This window comes from Taudactylus pleione, unplaced genomic scaffold (genome assembly GCF_031769625.1).
Source record: "Taudactylus pleione unplaced genomic scaffold, aTauple2 ptg000082l, whole genome shotgun sequence".
Taxonomy (NCBI): Eukaryota; Metazoa; Chordata; class Amphibia; order Anura; family Myobatrachidae; genus Taudactylus; species Taudactylus pleione.
In genome coordinates, this window is record NW_028284484.1 from 8,129,000 (window position 1) to 8,149,126 (window position 20,127).

The 20,127-nt window shown below is 44.0% G+C and overlaps 1 protein-coding gene across 2 annotated transcripts in view; it reads right to left on the reverse strand.

Annotated features, from left to right (window-relative positions):
- Nucleotides 1-13,858: 13,858 nt before the first annotated feature.
- The window catches only part of PRKCZ (protein kinase C zeta), a 256,098-nt gene continuing 249,829 nt past the window's right edge, over nucleotides 13,859-20,127 (reverse strand). For both annotated transcript variants that reach the window (XM_088468202.1, XM_088468203.1), the window contains 2 exons: nucleotides 19,528-19,643; nucleotides 13,859-16,061 (listed from right to left, as the gene is read on the reverse strand). In XM_088468202.1, coding sequence (XP_088324328.1) covers nucleotides 15,974-16,061; nucleotides 19,528-19,643 — 204 coding nt within the window. In that variant the 3' untranslated portion in view covers nucleotides 13,859-15,973. The remainder of the gene's footprint in view (nucleotides 16,062-19,527; nucleotides 19,644-20,127) is intronic.

Genomic DNA, 20,127 nt, shown 5'->3' on the forward strand with positions numbered 1-20,127 from the left:
CTGAGGTCTGTCACATACTGTTGTGTGCTGCAGTGTGCCATATTTAGGCAGCAGGTTCCTGCAGCTTACCTAGGCATAAGACCAAACCAGTATATGGCTCCCGGTTGGTATTTATAGATACTCGTGGTTGCTTTGTACTCAGTACCATATTGTGCGTAATTTTTACCTGCATACATGTCTGACTAGGGCAATGAACACATTCCTGTACCCATGCCTCAATCTTCCAGATCATTTTCTGCAGTTTCCAGTAACGAGGATGTGTGAGGTGTTATAATCCGCCAGGTTCCTCGAACCCCCCAACATCAGTACAGGAGCCACCTTGGGCGACTAATCTTTATTGTAGACAGCCTGGTGGTCCCGGCTGTTTTTCCTCCTATGGGGGTACCACAGCAGCTAGTCCCTGCCTCAAAAGAACTACCACTGGTTATACAGACCCCTCCTGTACCACAGCAGTCGGTCATTCCCTCTAAGGGATTACCACAGGGTGGACCTCCACCATGGGTGGATGTTTTCTCTAAGTCAGTACAGAGTCTGGCAGCGACCTCTACTGCTCTTCAGACCATGTTGCAGAGTGAGAAGCCAGTTAGACAAGCTAAGCGTCCTGTATTGTCATCTCAATCCACACAGCTATCAGAGTCTGAGATGTCTTCTGATGACGGAGAGGTGGCTAATTCCTCTATCCCCAACTCCCCTCGGCAAGAGACTGAGCCTAAGTCGAGGATTAATATTCCTGCCTTGGTGCGTGCGGTCAGATCCGCATTGGTTATAGAGGACGACGAACCAGCCCCTAAATCCAAACACTCTGTTTAAACAGAAAAAGGTGTCTTCGGTAGTATTCCCTCTATCAGATCAGCTGGTGGATCACATGACTGAGGCCTGGCAAGCGCCTGGTAAGAGGTATCAACCTCAAAAGTGTTTGACCTTATGTTACCCATTTGCTGAGGCTCATTGTAAGAAGTGGGAGTCAGCCCCTGCGGTGGATTGACACGTTACATGGTTAATTAAAAGTGCAATGTTACCTATGCCTTCCATTTCTTCCTTAAAGGATCCTATGGATAGGAAGGTGGAAATTTGCCTAAAGTCTATATACTCTCTTTCTGGAGCTGTGGCCTGGCCGTCCATGGCTATCTCCTGGGTAGCTAAGGCTATAGAGAGTTGGGCTGATACACTTGAGGACTCCTTAGAAGTTACAGAGAATCAGGTGTCGCTGGTCGGCCATATTAGGGATGCGGCTGTATAGATCGGTGAGGCCTCTCTGGATGCTAGTTTACTGACATCTAGGGTCTCGGCTGCGGCTTTGTCTGCTCGCCGTTCCCTGTGGCTATGCTATTGGAGTGCGGATGCCAATTCTAAGAAAGGCGTGGAGGCTTTACCCTATAATGGGGAGATTTTGTTTGGTCCAGACTTGGACAAGATTGTTGGCCAAATCCAAATTTGCATTTCTGCTCTCAGCATCTGCTCCTGCAAAGTCTCGAAGCTCCTCCTTTCGGTCCTTTCGCCCCAAAGGAAAATCCAAAGGGCAGTCCAATGCCAAGCCTAAGAAACAGGCCTGGAGCACAAGACGCCCGGCCTCTAAACAGGAAGATAAACCCGCAGCCTGATGGGACGGGCCTCCCTCTGGGAGACCCCAGACTGGGAGGCTGACTTCTTCCATTCGCCCAGTGCTGGTGACAAAACCACCAAGGATGCTTGGGTAAGAGAAGTGGTCTCTCAGGGGTACGCCCTCATTCCTTCGAAGGCCTCCCCACCAGTTTTTCTTCACAGGCCCTCCTTCAGACAAAACCAAGGCCTTGCTGCAAGCAGGGGTAATTGTACCAGTTCCACTATCTCAATGAGGGACTGGTTATTATTCTACTCTTTCTGGTTCAGAAACCGAATGGGTCTCATCGGCCTATCCTCAACCTCAAATCTCAGAACAAGTTCCTCCGGGTACCCAGGTTCAGGATGGAAGCCTTACAATCCATCATACTGGCTATGGAACTTGGGGATTACATGATATCACTGGACATTCAGGATGCATACCTACATGTACCCATAACACCAGCGTTCTCTGCGGTTTGCTATAGTGCAACAACACTTCCAGTTTCGGGTACTGCCCTTTGGCCTATCCATGGCTCCAAAGGTATTTACCAATATTATGTCTGTCATGGCAGCCCACCTGCGGAGTCAGGGTATCCGGCTCCTGCCATATCTGGATGACCTCCTCTGATTGGCGAGTTCTCCAGAAATGCTTCACCACCACCTGCAACTGACAGTTGCTTGTCTAACCACCCGTGCGCTTGTAATCAATTGGAAAAAGTCCTCCCTAATTTTCTCACAGAGGGTGGTTCATTTAGGAGCCCTTCTGGATTCTCACCAGCAGAGGATCTTTCTAACTCTAGAGAAGTCCACTCGGCGATGCAGGTTCTGGGGTCCATGGTGTCCACATTTGACATGGTGGAATATGCTCAGTTCCATTCCAGGCCCCTGCAGGGGCTGATCCTCTCCAGGTGGAACGGATTACCCCACCGGATCAGGGTTTAGACGATGGTACGCTCTCCGGAGGTGCGCCTTTTTCTGTCTTGGTGGCTACTGACGTTTCATCTAACCAGGGGTCGCCCCTTTTAGATCCTGGACTGGATACTAATAACAACGGACGCCAGTCTCCAGGGTTGGGGCACAGTGACCTGTCCACACTCCTTCCAGGGTCAGTGGACAATGGTAGAGGCATCCCTACCCATCAACATATTGGAACTTCGGGCTGCGTACAAGGCCCTCATGATGGCAAAGCACATTCTTCACGGAAAGCCTGTGCAGGTTCAGTCCGACAACGCCACCACAGGGGATTACATCAACCATCAAGGAGGCACTCAAAGTCGGGCAGCAATTACAGAAGTGTCACACATTCTGACATGGGCAGAATCTCATCTCCCGGCCATTTTGGCAGTGTTCATTCCGGGAGTTCTCAATTGATAAGCGGGCCTCCTATGTACACAATCAGAGGCTGTTACTCTGATGCATAATAGAAAAAACATAGATATATACAAATATACTATCTCGGAGACTTTGCTTAAATGACATAATTCTGTTATGTGTCAGTGTAACAGCATCTTATTGTGTACATAGGCATGCTTTGTTTAGTTTAATCACGGGTTATTTAGGTCACTATGGTAAACATGGAGGGAGGACGTGGCACTATGACGTCACCGGTGAGGCAACGCCTGAGAGCATCGGTGCGTGTTGCCGGGGACTGTCGGTGGGCGGCAGCACCTCAGGTGAGTAACCGATGGGACATGATTGTTTAAGGTATATACAGTATACCAGCACATAGTACACTACTTTTATATTCCTGATGACTGGCATCTGCCCAAAACGTTAAATTAAAACTTCGTACTTTATCTGATATTTTACTAAGACGCTTGGAGTGCCGCTATTTCTTGTATGTATGGAGTGGGTCGTTGGCCTATGGATGGCACGATATCGTATTATATTATATATATTACATTTTGGGGAGAAAATATACTTGACAGCTGTGCACATAACTGAGTACTGTTTGTGTTGTACTATCTTCAACATGTCAACGACAGAGGATACAGCTGACTTGATTAACCCTTTCACACAAATTGATATTGGGGATACATTTAGTTATTTAGATGTAGAGGCTGAAGCTATTTTGTTTAAAGAGAACTTCAGTGAAGAAAATGCTACACTATCAAAAGAGGAGATTTATGCTGGATTGATAAAATTAAAGAAAAAGAAACCTGATTAGTTATATCACGGTATCACCCTCTCGAGTTACTATAAAGACAAACAGATCCCAAGAGGTTTCAGAATACGTAACATGCCTTCCATAGGCAGATACAGTATTCCTTTTGCCGCAATTGGGCGGGCATTCTCGACAAATGCTCCATGAACTTAGATGATTCCTCAATCACAAGTGATATTAACGAATTGGAGAATATTAGAAATAAAATCTCTACTTTTGAACATGCTAACAAACCCACACTGGTCCAGGATCCTAACATCAAATGGCTGGATAAACTACAAACTGAAGTGGAGCAGTATAAGACTGAGTTGATTAAATTCAAAAAGGACAAAGTTGTCCAAAGTACAAGATTACACCCAATATAAAGTATATTCCTGGTTGAATGACACCACAAGGAATAGGTGTTACCCTCCACGTCCATTTAAACCTTGTTTGCACCCTAGAACCTATGATGGTTCTATTACCTTATTTAGTGAAACTGAGAGTATTCCATCTACTTCGATATCAAGCCAACAGCCCCCTTTAGGAGTTATCACCAGGGCAACCAAGGACAGCCCCAGATTAAACACACAAGGCGGGGCAGGCAAAACACGCGGCAGAAACAAAAACCGCCACACGAGATAGATGAGAATTTGGTGTTCAAGCTTTCCAGCAGCCATCTTACTCCATTAGAAACTACGGTATTATCCAAAGAACTTACCTTTATTCCAACAAACAAGCCTGACAATTTTCAATGGCAGGTGGATTCATACCGATTACACCGACATCTACATTTAAAGGACTACTTTGGCAAGAAATTGCAGGCAGATAGTGCAAACACTTCACTAGATGAATCACCCTCTAAATTGGCAAAATTTAAAGCCAGATCCAAATTTGATCCCATCACTGCAAATCCCTCCATAAAGACCTTTTCCAGACTTGTGGATCATCAGGCTAATAACTTATCAACCGATATTAAATACACCAACAATTTGACCCAGGAAGAGTTTGGAGTGCTCAGAGAGCTTGAAAAAAGATCTGACATTGTTATCAGAAAAGCAGATAAGGGAGGGGCAGTTGTGGTTCAGGATCTGGATAAATACGATAGTGTCTAAGACAGCTATCAGATCCTAGTATTTATGAATCACGTAATAGGGACCCTACTGTAGGATATAAGAGAGAGCTGGACCAGGTATTAATTCAGGTGGTCCAAGATGGGTTTATTTCCTCAATTTCCTGTTGTCCTGCTCTTCTACATTGTCCCTAAAGTACATAAAACCTTGACAGACCCGCCTGGCAGACCTATCATTCCACCAGGGGGTCTCTCTATCAGCCTATTTCAGTCTTTTTAGACTTATTTAAATCCATGTGTGTAGGCCACCATGTCTTATCTTAAAGACACTACAGATCTGTTAATCAAATTACGTGACTTAGGCACCATACCTGTAGAAGCCATCCTATGCAGATGTTACCAGCTTGTATACCTGTATCCCACATAGTGAGGGCATCAGGGCAGTAGTGGCCCTTATTGAAGGGAATCCTTTTATATAAGGGCCACCTATATCGCTATTTGTTAAACTATTACAGTTAGTCTTGACTAGAAATTATTTTGTCTATAACAATCATTTCTTTCTCCAATTAGCCGGTTCTGCAATGGGGTCCAATGTGGCCCCCACCGTACGCTAACGCTTATATGTGTATGGTGGAGAAATGTTTTTCTTTGACAAGCCAGTAATTTCTGATAGTCTTGTGCTATATTCTCGTTTCATAGACAACTTGCTGCTTATTTGGTCAGGCTCAGAGGAGAACTTAAAACATCTTTTTGAACTACATAGTGTCACAGGTCACCCAGTGTGTTTTACTTACACTATTAGTAACGATAGGGTGCATTTTCTTGATGTCCTCATTACTAAATCAGAGGGACAATTAAAAACATCCCTATTTGTAAAAGAAACTGACAGAAATACAATCCTTAAATATGACCGTTTCATCCACTGCCATTGCGCAAAAGATTGCCTTTTTCTCAATTTTTGAGAGTGAGACGGATTGTCAGTGATCCACTAGAGCTAACAACTCAAATGAATAAGATGGTTGAAAAATTTACCACTAGGGGATACCCAAGACATGAGCTAACCAACATGAAAGACCATGTCCTAAAGCTTCCTAGGAAACAGATGTTTAGCTGTGTCCGGAGCAGACCAGCCGTTACCCAACCGGTCATTCCCTGGGTCAATAGATTCACTACTAATAGTTTACACACTACTAAAGTAGTGAAGAAACTATGGCCGATTGACAACTCAGACATTGGAATTATGTAACTGTGGTAAATCTGCGTCATGCCATGTTATACTAGAGGCCTCAACCTCCATTACAGACTGGTCAAACTAGATGTAGCCAAACTTAAGTGCCATAATAGACCTAGTCATTTTTTGACCCAGAGAAATGGGCATCACCGCTGTTTGGGGTGTGTTACAAAAAGAGCTGTCATTCTTGGTGACAGCTTCACACATCCCTACACTGGGAAGAAATTCTACATTAGGCAACCAGTCACTTGTACAACCACTTTCGTCATTTACCTCCTGTCTTGCCCATGTGGGTTGTTTTATGTGGCAAGACTGAGAGGCAGCTCAAGGAGAGGATGGCTCTCCATAGGTCCGCCACCCGAGCGGCCCTACAGACTGGTTCAAGTGAGCAACCAGTAGCACGGCACTGTATAGTAGCTAAGCATGGAGTACAAGATATTCGTTCCAGAATAAATGATCACATACCCCCAAGTATTAGGGGGGACAACAGGCCTAGACAGTTATTACAATTAGAATGTAATGTCTCCAAAAGGCCTTAATGAGTCATTAGGATTACAATGCTATTAGTGAGATATTTTTAGATTGGAGTAGGCTGTTTAAGCAAAGTCTCCTAGACAGTATTTGTGTGTGTGTATTACTAAATCATTTATTAGGTTTACCACATCTTTTGTGTGTGTGTGTGTGTGTGTATATATATATATATATATATTTATATATATGTATATATATTTTAGGGGTGAGCGGGTTCGGATTTCTGAAATCCGAGCCCCCCCGATCCGAGGCAGATCTGAGTCAGGCTCGACTTCTCCCGCCTGACTCGGATCTGAAATCGAGGCAAAACGTCATCATCCCGCCTTCCGAGTCTCGCGGGTTTTGGAACCTATATAAGGTACCCGTGTCGGCGCCATTTTCTCACTCGGCTGTGGACAGTGAAGAGGGAGGGTGGGAGTTAGGGCTGGCTGGGCTGTGTAGTGTAGTGCAGAGTAGTGTTGTGCTGTGCTGTGCTGCTGTTGTCCACTACTTCAAAGTCCAAAGGGGCTGGCTGTGTTGTGCTGTGCTGCTGTTGTCCACAGGGGCTGTGTCCACTCCTCCAAAGTCCATAGGGCCTGGCTGTGTTGTGCTGTGCTGCTGTTGTCCATACTAGCTGTGTCCACTCCTCCAAAGTCCATAGGGGCTGGCTGGACTGTGTTGTGCAGTCATTTGTCCATAGGGGCTGTGTCCACTCCAAAGTCCTGTGCCGAGTCCCAGTCCTAAAGGGGTGCTGTAGTGTTGTCCAGGGGATGCTCTGTCCATCAGGGGTGCTCCCCCCAAGTGCTAAAAAAATAATATTTTTTCTGTTAAAGGGTGCTGTAACCCCCAAAGTACACTCCAGTCCAAACCAAAAAAAAAATTATTTTCTGTGTTTGTGAATTGTGTGCGCAGTAGCCGCACGTGCATCAACAAAGTAGTGCCAAGCGTGCGCCTGTGTCATAAGTAAAGGGCCGGCTGGCTTGACCGTTAAAGGGTGCTGTAACCCCCAAAGTACACTCCAGTCCAAACCAAAAAAATATATATTTTCTGTGTTTGTGAATTGTGTGCGCAGTAGCCGCACGTGCATCAACAAAGCAGTGCCAAGCGTGCGCCTGTGTCATAAGTAAAGGGCCGGCTGGCTTTACCGTTAAAGGGTGCTGTAACTCCCAAAGTACACTCCAGTCCAAACAAAAAAAAAAATTATTTTCTGTATTTGTGAATTGTGTGCGCAGTAGCCGCACGTGCATCAACAAAGGAGCAGCGCCAAGCATGCGCCTGTGTCCCATAAGTAAAGAGCCAGCTGGCTCATTTCTTAAAGGCTGGTGTAACCCACAAAGTGCACTACTCTCCAGCAAAAATAAAAAAATATTTTCTGTGTTTAGCCGCACGTATATATCAAATCGATATAACATAAATGGAGGACCAAACTTTCTCCGATAAACATAAAATAGAGAAAGATCAAGAACCACTTCCTCCTAGTGCTGAAGCTGCTGCCACTAGTCATGACATAGACGATAACATGCCATCAACGTCGTCTGCCAAGGCCGATGCCCAATGTCATAATAGAGGGCACATACAATCCCAAATGACAAAGTTCAGGAAAATGACCTTGAAAAAAACATTTAAATCATCTGAAGAGAAACGTAAACTTGCCAATATGCCATTTACGACACGGAGTGGCAAGGAACGGCTAAGGTCGATCCCTAGTATGTTCATGACTAGTGGTTCAGCTTCACATGACGTTGGAAGCCCTCCTCCCACTACAAAAATCAAAAGAGTTAAGCTGGCAAAAGCACAGCGAAGAACTGGAGATCCGGAGGATCCTGCATTGCTACGTCTCCTGCTGCCGCTGCTGCTGGGAGTCGTTCATCATCCCAGAGAGGAAGTAGGAACACCACTACTTTTACTAAACAATTGACCCTCCAACAGTCCTTAGCGAGGAGGATGAAGTACGACAGGAGTCATCCTGAAGCAAAGCGTATAACTGAGGCCTTGACTGCTATGTTGGTGTTAGACGTGCGTCCGGTATCCGCCATTAGTGCAGTGGGATTTAGACAATTGATGGAGGTAGTGTGTCCCCGGTTCCAAATCCCGTCTAGATTCCACTTCACTAGGCAGGCGATACCGAGACTGTACAGAAACGTCAGAAAGTGTCCTCAGTGTCCTGAAAAATGCCATTGTGGAACAGGGCAGACTAAGGACTATATGACTGTGACAGCCCACTGGGTAGATGTATCACCTTACGCAGCAACAGCAGCAGAGTCACCAGTCGCAGCATCTCAGAAATGCCAGCTCGTTCCAAGGCAGGCTACGCTGTGTATCACCGGTTTCAGTAAGAGGCACACCGCCGACAACCTCTTAGAGAAACTGAGGGAAATAATCGCCCAGTGGCTTACCCCACTTAGACTCTCCTGGGGATTTGTGATATCTGACAACGCCACCAATATTGTGCGGGCATTACATCTGGGCAAATTCCAGCACGTCCCATGTTTTGCTCACACAATAAACTTGGTGGTGCAGAATTTTCTGAAAAGCGACAGGGGCGTGCAGGAGACGCTTTGGGTGGCCCGAAAAATTTCAGGCCACTTTCGCCATTCAGCGACTGCGTGCCGAAGACTGGAGCGCCAGCAAACACTCTTGAACCTGCCCAGCCATCACCTGAAGCAAGAGGTTGTGACGCGGTGGAACTCAACCCTCTATATGCTTCAGAGGATGGAGGAGCAGCAAAAGGCCATTCAAGCCTATACATCCACCTATGACATAGGCAAAGGAGGGGGTATGCACCTGACTCAAGCGCAGTGGAGAATGTTTTCCGTGTTGTGCAAGGTTCTCCAGCCCTTCGAACTTGCCACACGTGAAGTCAGTTCAGACACTGCCAGCTTGAGTCAGGTCATTCCCCTCATCAGGCTTTTGCAGAAGCAGCTGGAGAAAGTGAAGGAGGAGCTAAGACGGAGCGATTCCGCTCGGCATGTGGGACTTGTGGATGAAGCCCTTCATTCGCTTTGCCAGGATTCCAGGGTGGTCAATCTGTTGAAATTGGAGACCACTACATTTTGGCCACCGTGCTTGATCCTAGGTTTAAAGCCTATGTGGTGTCTCTCTTTCCGGCCGACACAAGCCTGCAGAGGTGCAAAGACCTGCTGGTGAACACACTGTCAGCTGAAGCGGAACGTGACACGTCAACAGCTCCTTCTTCATTTTCTCCTGCAACTGGGGCTGCCAGGAAAAAACTTAGGTATCCTAAGCAACCCGCTGGTGGTGATGCAGGGCAGGCAGGACCAAGTTTGGACATCTGGTCTGCACTGAAGGACCTGGCAACAATTTCTGACATGTCTACTGTCACTGCATATGATACTGTCACCATTGACAGAATGGTGGAGGATTACATCGGTGACAGCATCCAAGTAGGCATGTCAGACAGTCCATACCTGTACTGGCAGGAAAAAGAGGCAATTTGGAGGCCCCTGTACAAACTGGCTCTATTTTACCTGAGTTGCCCCCCCTCCAGTGTGTACTCCGAAAGAGTGTTTAGTGCAGCCGGGAACCTTGTCAGCGAAAGGCGTAGGAGGTTGCTTCCACAGAATGTGGAGAAGATGATGTTCATCAAAATGAATTATCAGCTCTTCCAGGGAGACCAGCCTCCAGAACGTACAGAGGGACCTGTGGTGGTGGATTCAAGTGGGGACGAGTTAATACTTTGTGAGGATGAGGATGTACACACTGAAGAGGGTGAGGAATCGGTGGATGAGAGGATGAGGATGACATCTTGCCTCCTTAGAGCCAGTTTGTGCAGGGACAGATTAAATTGCCAGCTTGTTTTGTGGGAGCCCAAACGAACCAATCATTTCAGCCACAGTTGTGTGGCAGACCCTGGCGCTGAAATGATTGGTTTGTTTAAGTGTGCATGTCCTGTTTATACAACATAAGGGAGGGTGGGAGGGCCCAAGGACAATTCCATCTTGCACCTCTTTTTTTTCTTTGCATTATGTACAGTTTGGGGCCTAGTTTTTCAAACTGCCATCCTGTCTGCCACTGCAGTATCACTCCTAGATGGGTCACGTGTTTGTGCCGCCCACTCGTGTCGAGCATAGTCATCCAGCTACCTCGGTGCAACCTTTTGGACATAAAAACACTATTGTGAGGTGTTCAGAATAGACTGGAAATGAGTGGAAATTAAGGTTATTGAGGTTAATAATAGCATAGGAGCAGAAAAACCTACAAATTCTGTGATTTTAGCTGTTTTTATGCTTTTTTTCAAAAAAATACAGATCCAAAACACAAAACCCAGAACCCAAAACACGGAAGGGTGGTTTTGGCAAAACCAATCCAGATCCAAAACACGAAGAAAGATCCAGATCCAAAACACAAAAAGTGGCCAGTGCACACCCCTAATATATATATATATATGTTCTTTCTATTATGCGTCAGAGTAACAGCCTCTGATTGTGTACATAGGCATGCTTGGTTTTGTTTAATCACGGGTTATTTTTTTGTTATTTAGGTCACTATGGTAACCTGAGGCAGCACGGCACTATGACGTCACCGGTGAGGCGATGCCTGAGAGCGTTGCCGGTGGCGCCTCAGGTGGGTAACTGATGGGACATGATTGTTTAAGGTATATATACCAGCACATTGTACACTACGTTTATATTCCTCATAACGAGTATCTGCCCGAAACGTTGAATTAAAACTTCGTACTTTATATTATATTTCACTAAGACGCTTGGAGTTCCGCCATATCTTGTCTCTGTGTATATATATATATATATATATATATATATATATATTTTATACACACACACACACCGCCCCCCAAGAAATGCACTCTCACTTTAAAGGCTTACTATATGGTGGGTGCTTGGTAATAATAATTCAATAGTGTAGTCCATTATAACCAGAAGAAACCAGCACACTAATATAAATTTAGCAAAAAAGATGATTTGTATATTGTGCATATTTAAAGCAGCATCCAAATTGACACCTTCAGTCACAAGTCAAAAAGTGCAACGTGCATAATAGCAGCCAGTGTACTTAACAGACTTCATAGGCATGGAACAGTTAAACAGCAACATTAGTAGTCCATAGGCAGCCCGATGGCCGTTTTGGTGCTCACCGACTCCTTCATCACGGGGCACAAGGCACAACTCATAGATAGATAGACATATATATCTATCATCATTACTAAATAATTTATTAGGTTTACCACATCTTGGATTAAATATTCTTTGTTCCACTTCAAATGTTCATCTTTAAGGTTGGTCTGTAGATTAATTCCAGGATCCAAAAGGAATTAAGATATTTGACCCTCCCACCAGAAAACACCCAAAAGACGGCTCATGTCCACTTATTGTGTAGTATTTTTGAAATATCAAATATTATCAATGTAAAATATGCTTCCATAGCATGCATAACCAATGCAGTATGACTCCCCTTCTGGTGCTATGTTACACAGCTTCCTGTCCCACCCTTTTAGAGGGTGTAGGCTCTTGACAGGAGAGGAGACACAATCTGCGGCCTTTGGGGTAGGAATACATCCATATCGGGATCTATGGCCACTGGGGTGGGACAATAAGGTTATGGGCTTCTATTATTTTACAATACTTTAGTGCTAGACACCCACTAAGTAGGAGGGGTTTTTAGTTACTAAAATAGTTTTATATATATGTTTAAAAGACATGGTTTTTACCTAATTATGTAATGTAACCCCCCCCCCCTCAACAATTTCTGAAGCATCTGAAATATAGTTCAGTGATTAAAAGTTGGCAAGGGGGGGGGGCTAGGGCATGAGAAAAGTAATGGAGGGGCTTTTGCTAGGGAGAGGCATGTTATTTATATCATTTACTAGGAACATGTATTTTACTTGATTCTTTATGAATAAGAATATACCTTTTCTATTTGTCACCCCCTGACACACCACAGGGGGGCGTTACATTTAGCAAGAGCTGCTGAATCTTTGTCCTCCCTCATTTATCACTTGTATATTACAGCTACTGGCATTTGGCTGGTTACAGAAGAGTTGTGTACAAGTTGGATGTATGAAGAACTTTTCTTACACACCTGCCTCTAGATGCAAGTTAAACAGAAGCTGGATGACTACTTGCAGGCGTCCCTTTTTTGTACATCACGATCACAGATGTATTTCTGATGCAGTTTTCATGTAGTTAGTAGGACGCCGATGGTCTGAATGAAGTTCCACTGAACACATGAAAACTGCTTCAAAAGGAGTAGTAACAGCATAGTTCAGAGGTTCCCAAACTCGGCCCTCAAACCACCCTAAACGGCCCAGGTTTTAAGGATAACCGTGCTTGAGCACAGGTGACTTAGTACATCAGTCTTTTGATTTAACAATCTGTGCTCAAACATGGATAGCCTTAAAATCTGGACCCTTATTTTGGGAACCTCTGGCATAGTCTACACCCTTGTGCGCAGGTTCTCAAACTCGGTCCTCAGGACACCAAACAGTGCATGTTTTCCAGATTTCCTCACAGAATCACAAGTGAAATAATTAGCACCACCTGTGGCTCTTTTAAAATGTGTCAGTGAGTAATGACTACACCTGTGCACCTGCTGGGTGACCTGGAAACATGACCTGTGTGGTGTCCTGAGGACAGAGTTTGAGAATCACTGCCATAGTGTAATCTTCTGTAGGAAGAGTCATAACCAATATGCAGGAGAGAGTACTTTTAATGACAGTGTAATAGTTACCTTGTGGCAATGGATGCTCTATGATACTTAGCCATTTCAATCAACCATTTTTTTTTCTATAACTAAACTTGGTTTCCATCGTGTCCTATTTAATTTTGTCAGCAGTGAACGCGCTATATATGCTTCTTCTCAGTAAGTGTACACATGTAGTTTATTTTATACTACATATTTAGGGAGACATTGGAGGGAATAGTGTACACGCCGACACAGCACTGGCCACAGCTCCTCCGCATCTCAAAGTAGGCCCTTGAACATTTTCAGACCAAGAAACATTAATAAGGCCCTGCATGTGTATCTTACATACTCAGGTCATAAACTTAGATACAGAATATAATGGTAGGTAAATGCATAGATTACCTGTGACCTCAATCAGGGGAAACATAGAACTATGCACACAGACAGTTTTTTTGCATTTTGATACAAAGGATAAAGGAACCTTGCAGGGATTGTTGATCCCTAAATTCACACTTTACAATAGTGAAGCCTTTATCAGAAATGCTGCTTATTCACATATAACTGTGCATTAAGAAAAACACAATTTTTCCTTGGAATGTACTAACCTAGGATAATGCAGTCAGGTGCGATCAGCAGAAAAACGAGGCTGTTTATTTTCCAATAAAGTTTTTAATGTGCAAGAATATAAATGATCTTAAATTGTTGAATGGATTAGTATACCATCTTCTGCACAACTAACTTTGTAAGGTCTTAACTCATTTCAATTTACAAAACTACAAGAACATATTTACTGCTTTACAATCATTAAATTAGCTATAATGTTAATTTACTATTCCAAATAAGACGACTAGATAATTACCAGAGCATTATTTTTCATATATTAGTCCCCTCCTGAACCACAATTCCAGCCTTCATTTAATTTATAAAACAAGTACTTTTATATATATAAAAAATTTCCCCTTCATCATGAACAAAACATTTTTCATACACTTGCATATGAGCAACAAAACTATTTGGCAACACAGGAACATTTGTAATGCCTTAAATTAAATGTATAAAATAAAGTATTTTTTTTATTTTTTTATGTTAAACTGTCAGCAAATATACGTTATTTATCCTTCACAAAACAAGTACATGAAGTTACACAGGACCAAATCCCTGATGCGGTATAATTTGGTCTGACACACAGATTACTCCTTGTTCGGCATCAAAGATCCGCATAGATGTGCAAATTTGGCTTGTTTTTTGTTTAAATATCTTAGTGGCTTGGTACAGTCTGAAGAGCAGTTTAGGATGTCTCCAATAGCTGGAAATCCACACTGATTTGGAGAAAGGTTAAAAGTGAACAAATCTTTAATTGCAATGATAGAGATCCCAGGGGCTTCTATAGTAGTGGCCCCCTAAGAACATGCTTTGATTTACAGTTCAAAAATGACGCAGGTAGGAAACTGTGTTTTAATAAGAATATCAGCATCAATCAACTGTTTGATTTTATACCATAACAACTAATGGTTCTTTTGTGTGCTTAATTCAGGTTTCAACTTAAAAAAATATTGGCCAAAAACATGGATATTTTTTTTCTACAATCGCTTCTCAGAAGCATCAAATTATTATTTTTTTGGTCAGATTTACCTTAATTGACAGTTATACTGTACGTATGTAATAACCCAAGCAAATGTTCATGAATCAGCTTATTTTGTATCGTAGGTTACGACGTTGATATAAATATAAAGCACCCAATAATGATCATGTTCGCATTGAGTTTACATTTCGGTAAATACAGATCTAAGAGAGCGCTCGACTCTGGTGTCCTATCCTTAGTCTTCTGAATCCCAGCTTTTCCTGTGTAACGCATGATACATCAGATATGCTACAGACTGGACTCTTGCCTTCTACCAGTAGCAATAAAACAAATCAGAAGCGAACGTCTACAAAATGTGTGCTTGACTAGGACAAGGTTGGGGAAAATACAAGAAGAACTGCATTCTACCTGTTAAGGCTAAGAGATGAGTTATCGGGACTAATGGCTGGGCGGTTTTATCTGCATGGAATACTGCAATAGGAGTTGATCAAATTAGCAAAATGTCATACACTACAAGCTAAGTTAGGCACGTTACATTGTTGATTTCCAGAAAGCCATTCAAAATGTGCAAATTTATTTTTCACCTCCCAACAAATTGTTTTGGTTTTTATTGCCTTTACTTTTTAAAAATGTTATATTCCAAATCTTCCATATCTACTCTTAATAATGCTAGTGCAATTCCTTTTCTTAGCTTTGTGGCCAATGCCAATTATGTATGTAACCAATAGATACAGAGCTTTCTTTAATACCCAGATTTACAAGTAGATAAAGCCACCAGTCCAGATTCTGCCAGTTCCTTCGCTTTCTCTTTCTTCTCGGTTTCCAAGGACTGGAGCATGTGGCATCTAATGCACTAATGGAAGCGGCTTGCTTACATGATTGCCTGAAATAAACAGTCCTTCCACACAGGCGCCCTCAGGTGGAAATTACATACACTGTAGACCCTTCAGGAGGCAGGCACAAAAAGTGAATCCCTTGTTCAGCCGGAGAACCATCTCTTGATGTAGAGAGCAGCTACTACCCAGGGAGAGGTCCATTAGGAACATCTACCTTGTAGCTGATTTTCAGCAGCAAATCCTGTAGTGCTGGCCTGTACTAGGAACCTGGCATCAGTTTTCCAGCCTCGCATGCATATACTGTAGTTAAGGATACAATTTCGGGATCAATCATATTGTCCATTTCCGCTGCAGTCCTTCATACGGTTTCTTCCGTTGAGATCAACAAAGGGTTAATATATTCAAAGCCTTCAAATTCCGATTGGTCTATTCGTTTTATTACGTCCCTGCAAAAACAGAAAAAGCGAGGTGGATGGGAAGATTAGTGATTTTTCATTTCCATGTATGTAAAGTAATTTGGACTATCACTTTCACTAAGTACCATATTTAACATGATGGATGCCCTGGGCTGAAGACAGCAGGATGTGACTGGATAAAAGCAAGATGCATTATGTGATTGGCTGACATCCAGTTACGTGTCTGTCATCAGCCCAGAAAGCCCCCAGTTTTCAGTCTGTGTAATCTCTCCGAGCCATGCATGTTCAATACAGCTACAGATGTGTCCTCAAACATTCTTGGTGCAGTCGCACCAAACAGCCCCTCTTGGAGCGCCAGGTCCCGTGCAACTAGCACACATCAGGAGACTCTGCTGATTAATTTGATAACTGACACTTGTATATCTGTGTGCGACTGAGTCTGTGGATCTATATATTAAGTGCTACGATGCAGCTTTTTTCCACGCCAAGTTACTTTGTGCTTCATTTACACAGACTCAGTCGCACACAGATATGTAAGTGTATATACAAGATATACAAGTGCTGTTTATCATACAGATATACAAGATATACAAGTGCTGTTTATCATATTAATCAGCAGAGTCTGCTGGTGCATCACACTGCAACTAATGCTGGGTACACACCGAACAGATATAGCTGCAGATGATGGTTGTTCATACACACTGACCAATCATCATCTGGCCGCCGGACACGCTGGCCGTGGGGCGTCTCACCCCCCTCCCCGTGGCCTCTTCTGCATGCTGCAAGTGTATGAGCGGTCGTCTGACCCAATATATCTGCAGATACATTGGGCATTGGCTGTGCAGCACAACCGACAAGATATGTCTGTGAACGATATCTCTGGCACACACTGGCCGATGCACAATTGATCGACCAATACATCTACCAGTGTGTACCAGGATAAGACTTTTGGGCGAAAAAGACGCTCAGCGCTAGCAGAGTCGCATGGGACCTGTTGGCTCAGTCCCACCCGACATCTTTCGCCACATGGCATCGTGACTTGCCTTGCGTGAGCCGCCAGGCTCCTCGGCTAGCGCCAGACATTTTTTCTTGACGAAAATGTGCCTATGACACACCAGCAGACAATGCGGATTCATTTGATATGTGACACTTGTAGTTCATATACAGATTCAGACGCACACAAATATACAATAGAACATGGAATGAAAAACCGCTGCGGCTGCTACATTTTAGCACTTCGTATTCAGATTCAGAGACTCAGTTGCACACGGATATACAAGTGCCGCATATCAAATTAGTCAGCACATGCTCCTGGTGAGTCCTAATAGCATCGCATTGCGGCATAGACGTATTTTTTGGGGCAAAAAAAACACCCGGTGCTAGTTTCATGGGACCTGGGGCGCCGAGAGGGGCTTTTTAGTGCGACTGCAGCAAAGATGTGTAAGGGCACATCTATAGCATATTCTTCTGCAGGTGTAGCCCAACCTAGTGTGTATATACTCATCATATTGTGCAATTGCACCATTACAGGGAAATGATACATTTGCATAGTGATACTTCTCTGTCTAACATGAGCCTATATGCTATGTACACTTTTATATAGAGGTGCCTCAAACTGGATATTTGCATGTATTACACTGAATTAGTGCCCATATTATTTGTCCTTGTGACAGGACATAGACTACCCAAGGAACTGAGCTACGAGTGGATTGTGGATTATCAGGTAGAAATGAGCATTTCCATGACATTATCAAACAAAAACCACACATCCGCCGCCATTGAACTACAACACTAATCAACAGCACAAACGCTTAAGATAATAATGTATTTGTTTAATGCACTTTCAATAAATTTTTTTAAAAGGGGCACAATTTATTATCAATAGCACCCAACTGCTTTTATTAATAGTCCTGCCACACTGTGGCAGTTCCTTGTATTGTTAGGAATAAGGTTCTTTATGCAGAATAATGTATGATAACCAGTGACGTAACTAGGGCAGGGCCGCCGGGACTCATGACCCGGGACTAGTGGCGCACCGCCGGCCACAGTACAAGACCACCCTAGTCAATCAGTGAGTGCCGTCTGCACTACACAGTAAAACACACATAGCCACCAGCTGGGTAGTACACACGTACTACCTGGTGGCGATGTGTGTGTTTCAGCAGCCAATGAGTGTCAGACAGACTCTCATTGGCTGCTGCGCCCACTGCTAGAGCCTGGCTGAAGCTCACTCATGAGCTCCACCTTCCGGCTCCTGCAGTGGGCGATGGGAGACACGTCATGACGTCTTTCCCATAGTACCGAGCGGGAGGATGGAGGAGCATATAGCGGTGGACGTGGCAGGAGCGGGGATTCAGGTAAGTCAGTGTTTTGTGTATGTATGTCTGTGTGTGTGTTATGCACTACTGGCCGGGGGAACTGTATCACTACTGGGGGGGCACTGCATAGAGGGGAATCAGTACTGGGGCCACTGCATAGAGGGGAATCAGTACTGGGGGCACTGCATAGAGGGGAATCACTACTGGGGGCACTGCATAGAGGGGAATCACTACTGGGGGCACTGCATAGAGGGGAATCACTACTGGGGGCACTGCATAGAGGGGAATCACTACTGGGGGCACTGCATAGAGGGGAATCACTACTGGGGGCACTGCATAGAGGGGAATCACTACTGGGGGCACTGCATAGAGGGGAATCACTACTGGGGGCACTGCATAGAGGGGAATCACTACTGGGGGCACTGCATAGAGGGGAATCACTACTGGGGGCACTGCATAGAGGGGAATCACTACTGGGGGCACTGCATAGAGGGGAATCACTACTGGGGGCACTGCATAGAGGGGAATCACTACTGGGACACTGCTTAGAGGGGAATCACTACTGGGGGCACTGTATAAGGGGCCATGTCCCTTAAGGCATGTGACCACACCCATCTTTCGGTGCACATGGGGGAGGCCTCCATTTTCCATCTTGCCCTGGGCTCCAGATACCCTAGTTACACCACTGATTATCATGTGTTATGCTGAACATTTAAAGACTTGAATATAAATCCTACTTTAAGTAGTATATGGTTTGACCTATAACAGTTACAGGAACAAGGTGAACAATAGATGTGGAAAACCGTTCATAATTCTATTGGCAACTTGCATTGTAATATCACATTGTGATACTTGTTCCTCTATTAATTATGAGTGGTAACATCATTATAGAATGCCTGGTTCTCTGACCAGGAAACCGATGATTGGCTCAGACAGCATACAATGAATGTGGCCATGCTGGGCTCTGACTCCGGAAATACACAAGTGTGTAGCAACAACATTCCCTATTTACTTAGAGGTCAGGTGGGCTCAGAGCGTCCTCACTGTACAACACTGGTTTCCAGGTCAGGAATATTTTACACCTTTTTGACCTCGCCAATAAATGAGCAAAATAATAAAATGATACCTTACAACAAAGAAATTAAGACATTAATTATATTTTATTCTTCCATACGTACTCATCATCTGGCGTAAGCTGCACCGGCTCACTGGTAAACTGAGTGTCAAAGTTCTCCAAACCATAATCATCGGTGATCTGAGGTTTGAAGGGAGGAACAACCTGCTTCTTCTCCAGCTAGAAAGAGGAGAAAATGTGTTACCCCAATATGGTAGTAAATAGTGCGCTTTACACTGTGACTGACTTCCCTTAACATGTGTGGCTTTTCCAAGCTGACATCCGGTCAATGTATGCAGAGTTGAACATGAACATTGGGTGCCCTATCTGCTTCATAAATAGTTAGGAGTACTGAAATGTCAGCATGGCAAGATATGTTGTCAGACCACTCTTTCCCATATACTCATTTTAAAATCTTTATCAAAGCAGAAAGGTGTTCAGGAAATTGTAGCTGTCTAGGCAAGAAAAAGAAAGCGGCTGCAGTACCCACTTTTGAGCAGCAGGTGTCAAAGCAGAGCCACACTCATATCATCAGAACACTATGGCAAACAAATATGTTTTTTTAGGATTGAATCATTATTATCCTTTATTTATATGGTGCCACAAGGTTTCCACAGCACCTTACAATGTACATAAACAAATTAGCACACAAGAAAAACCGTTA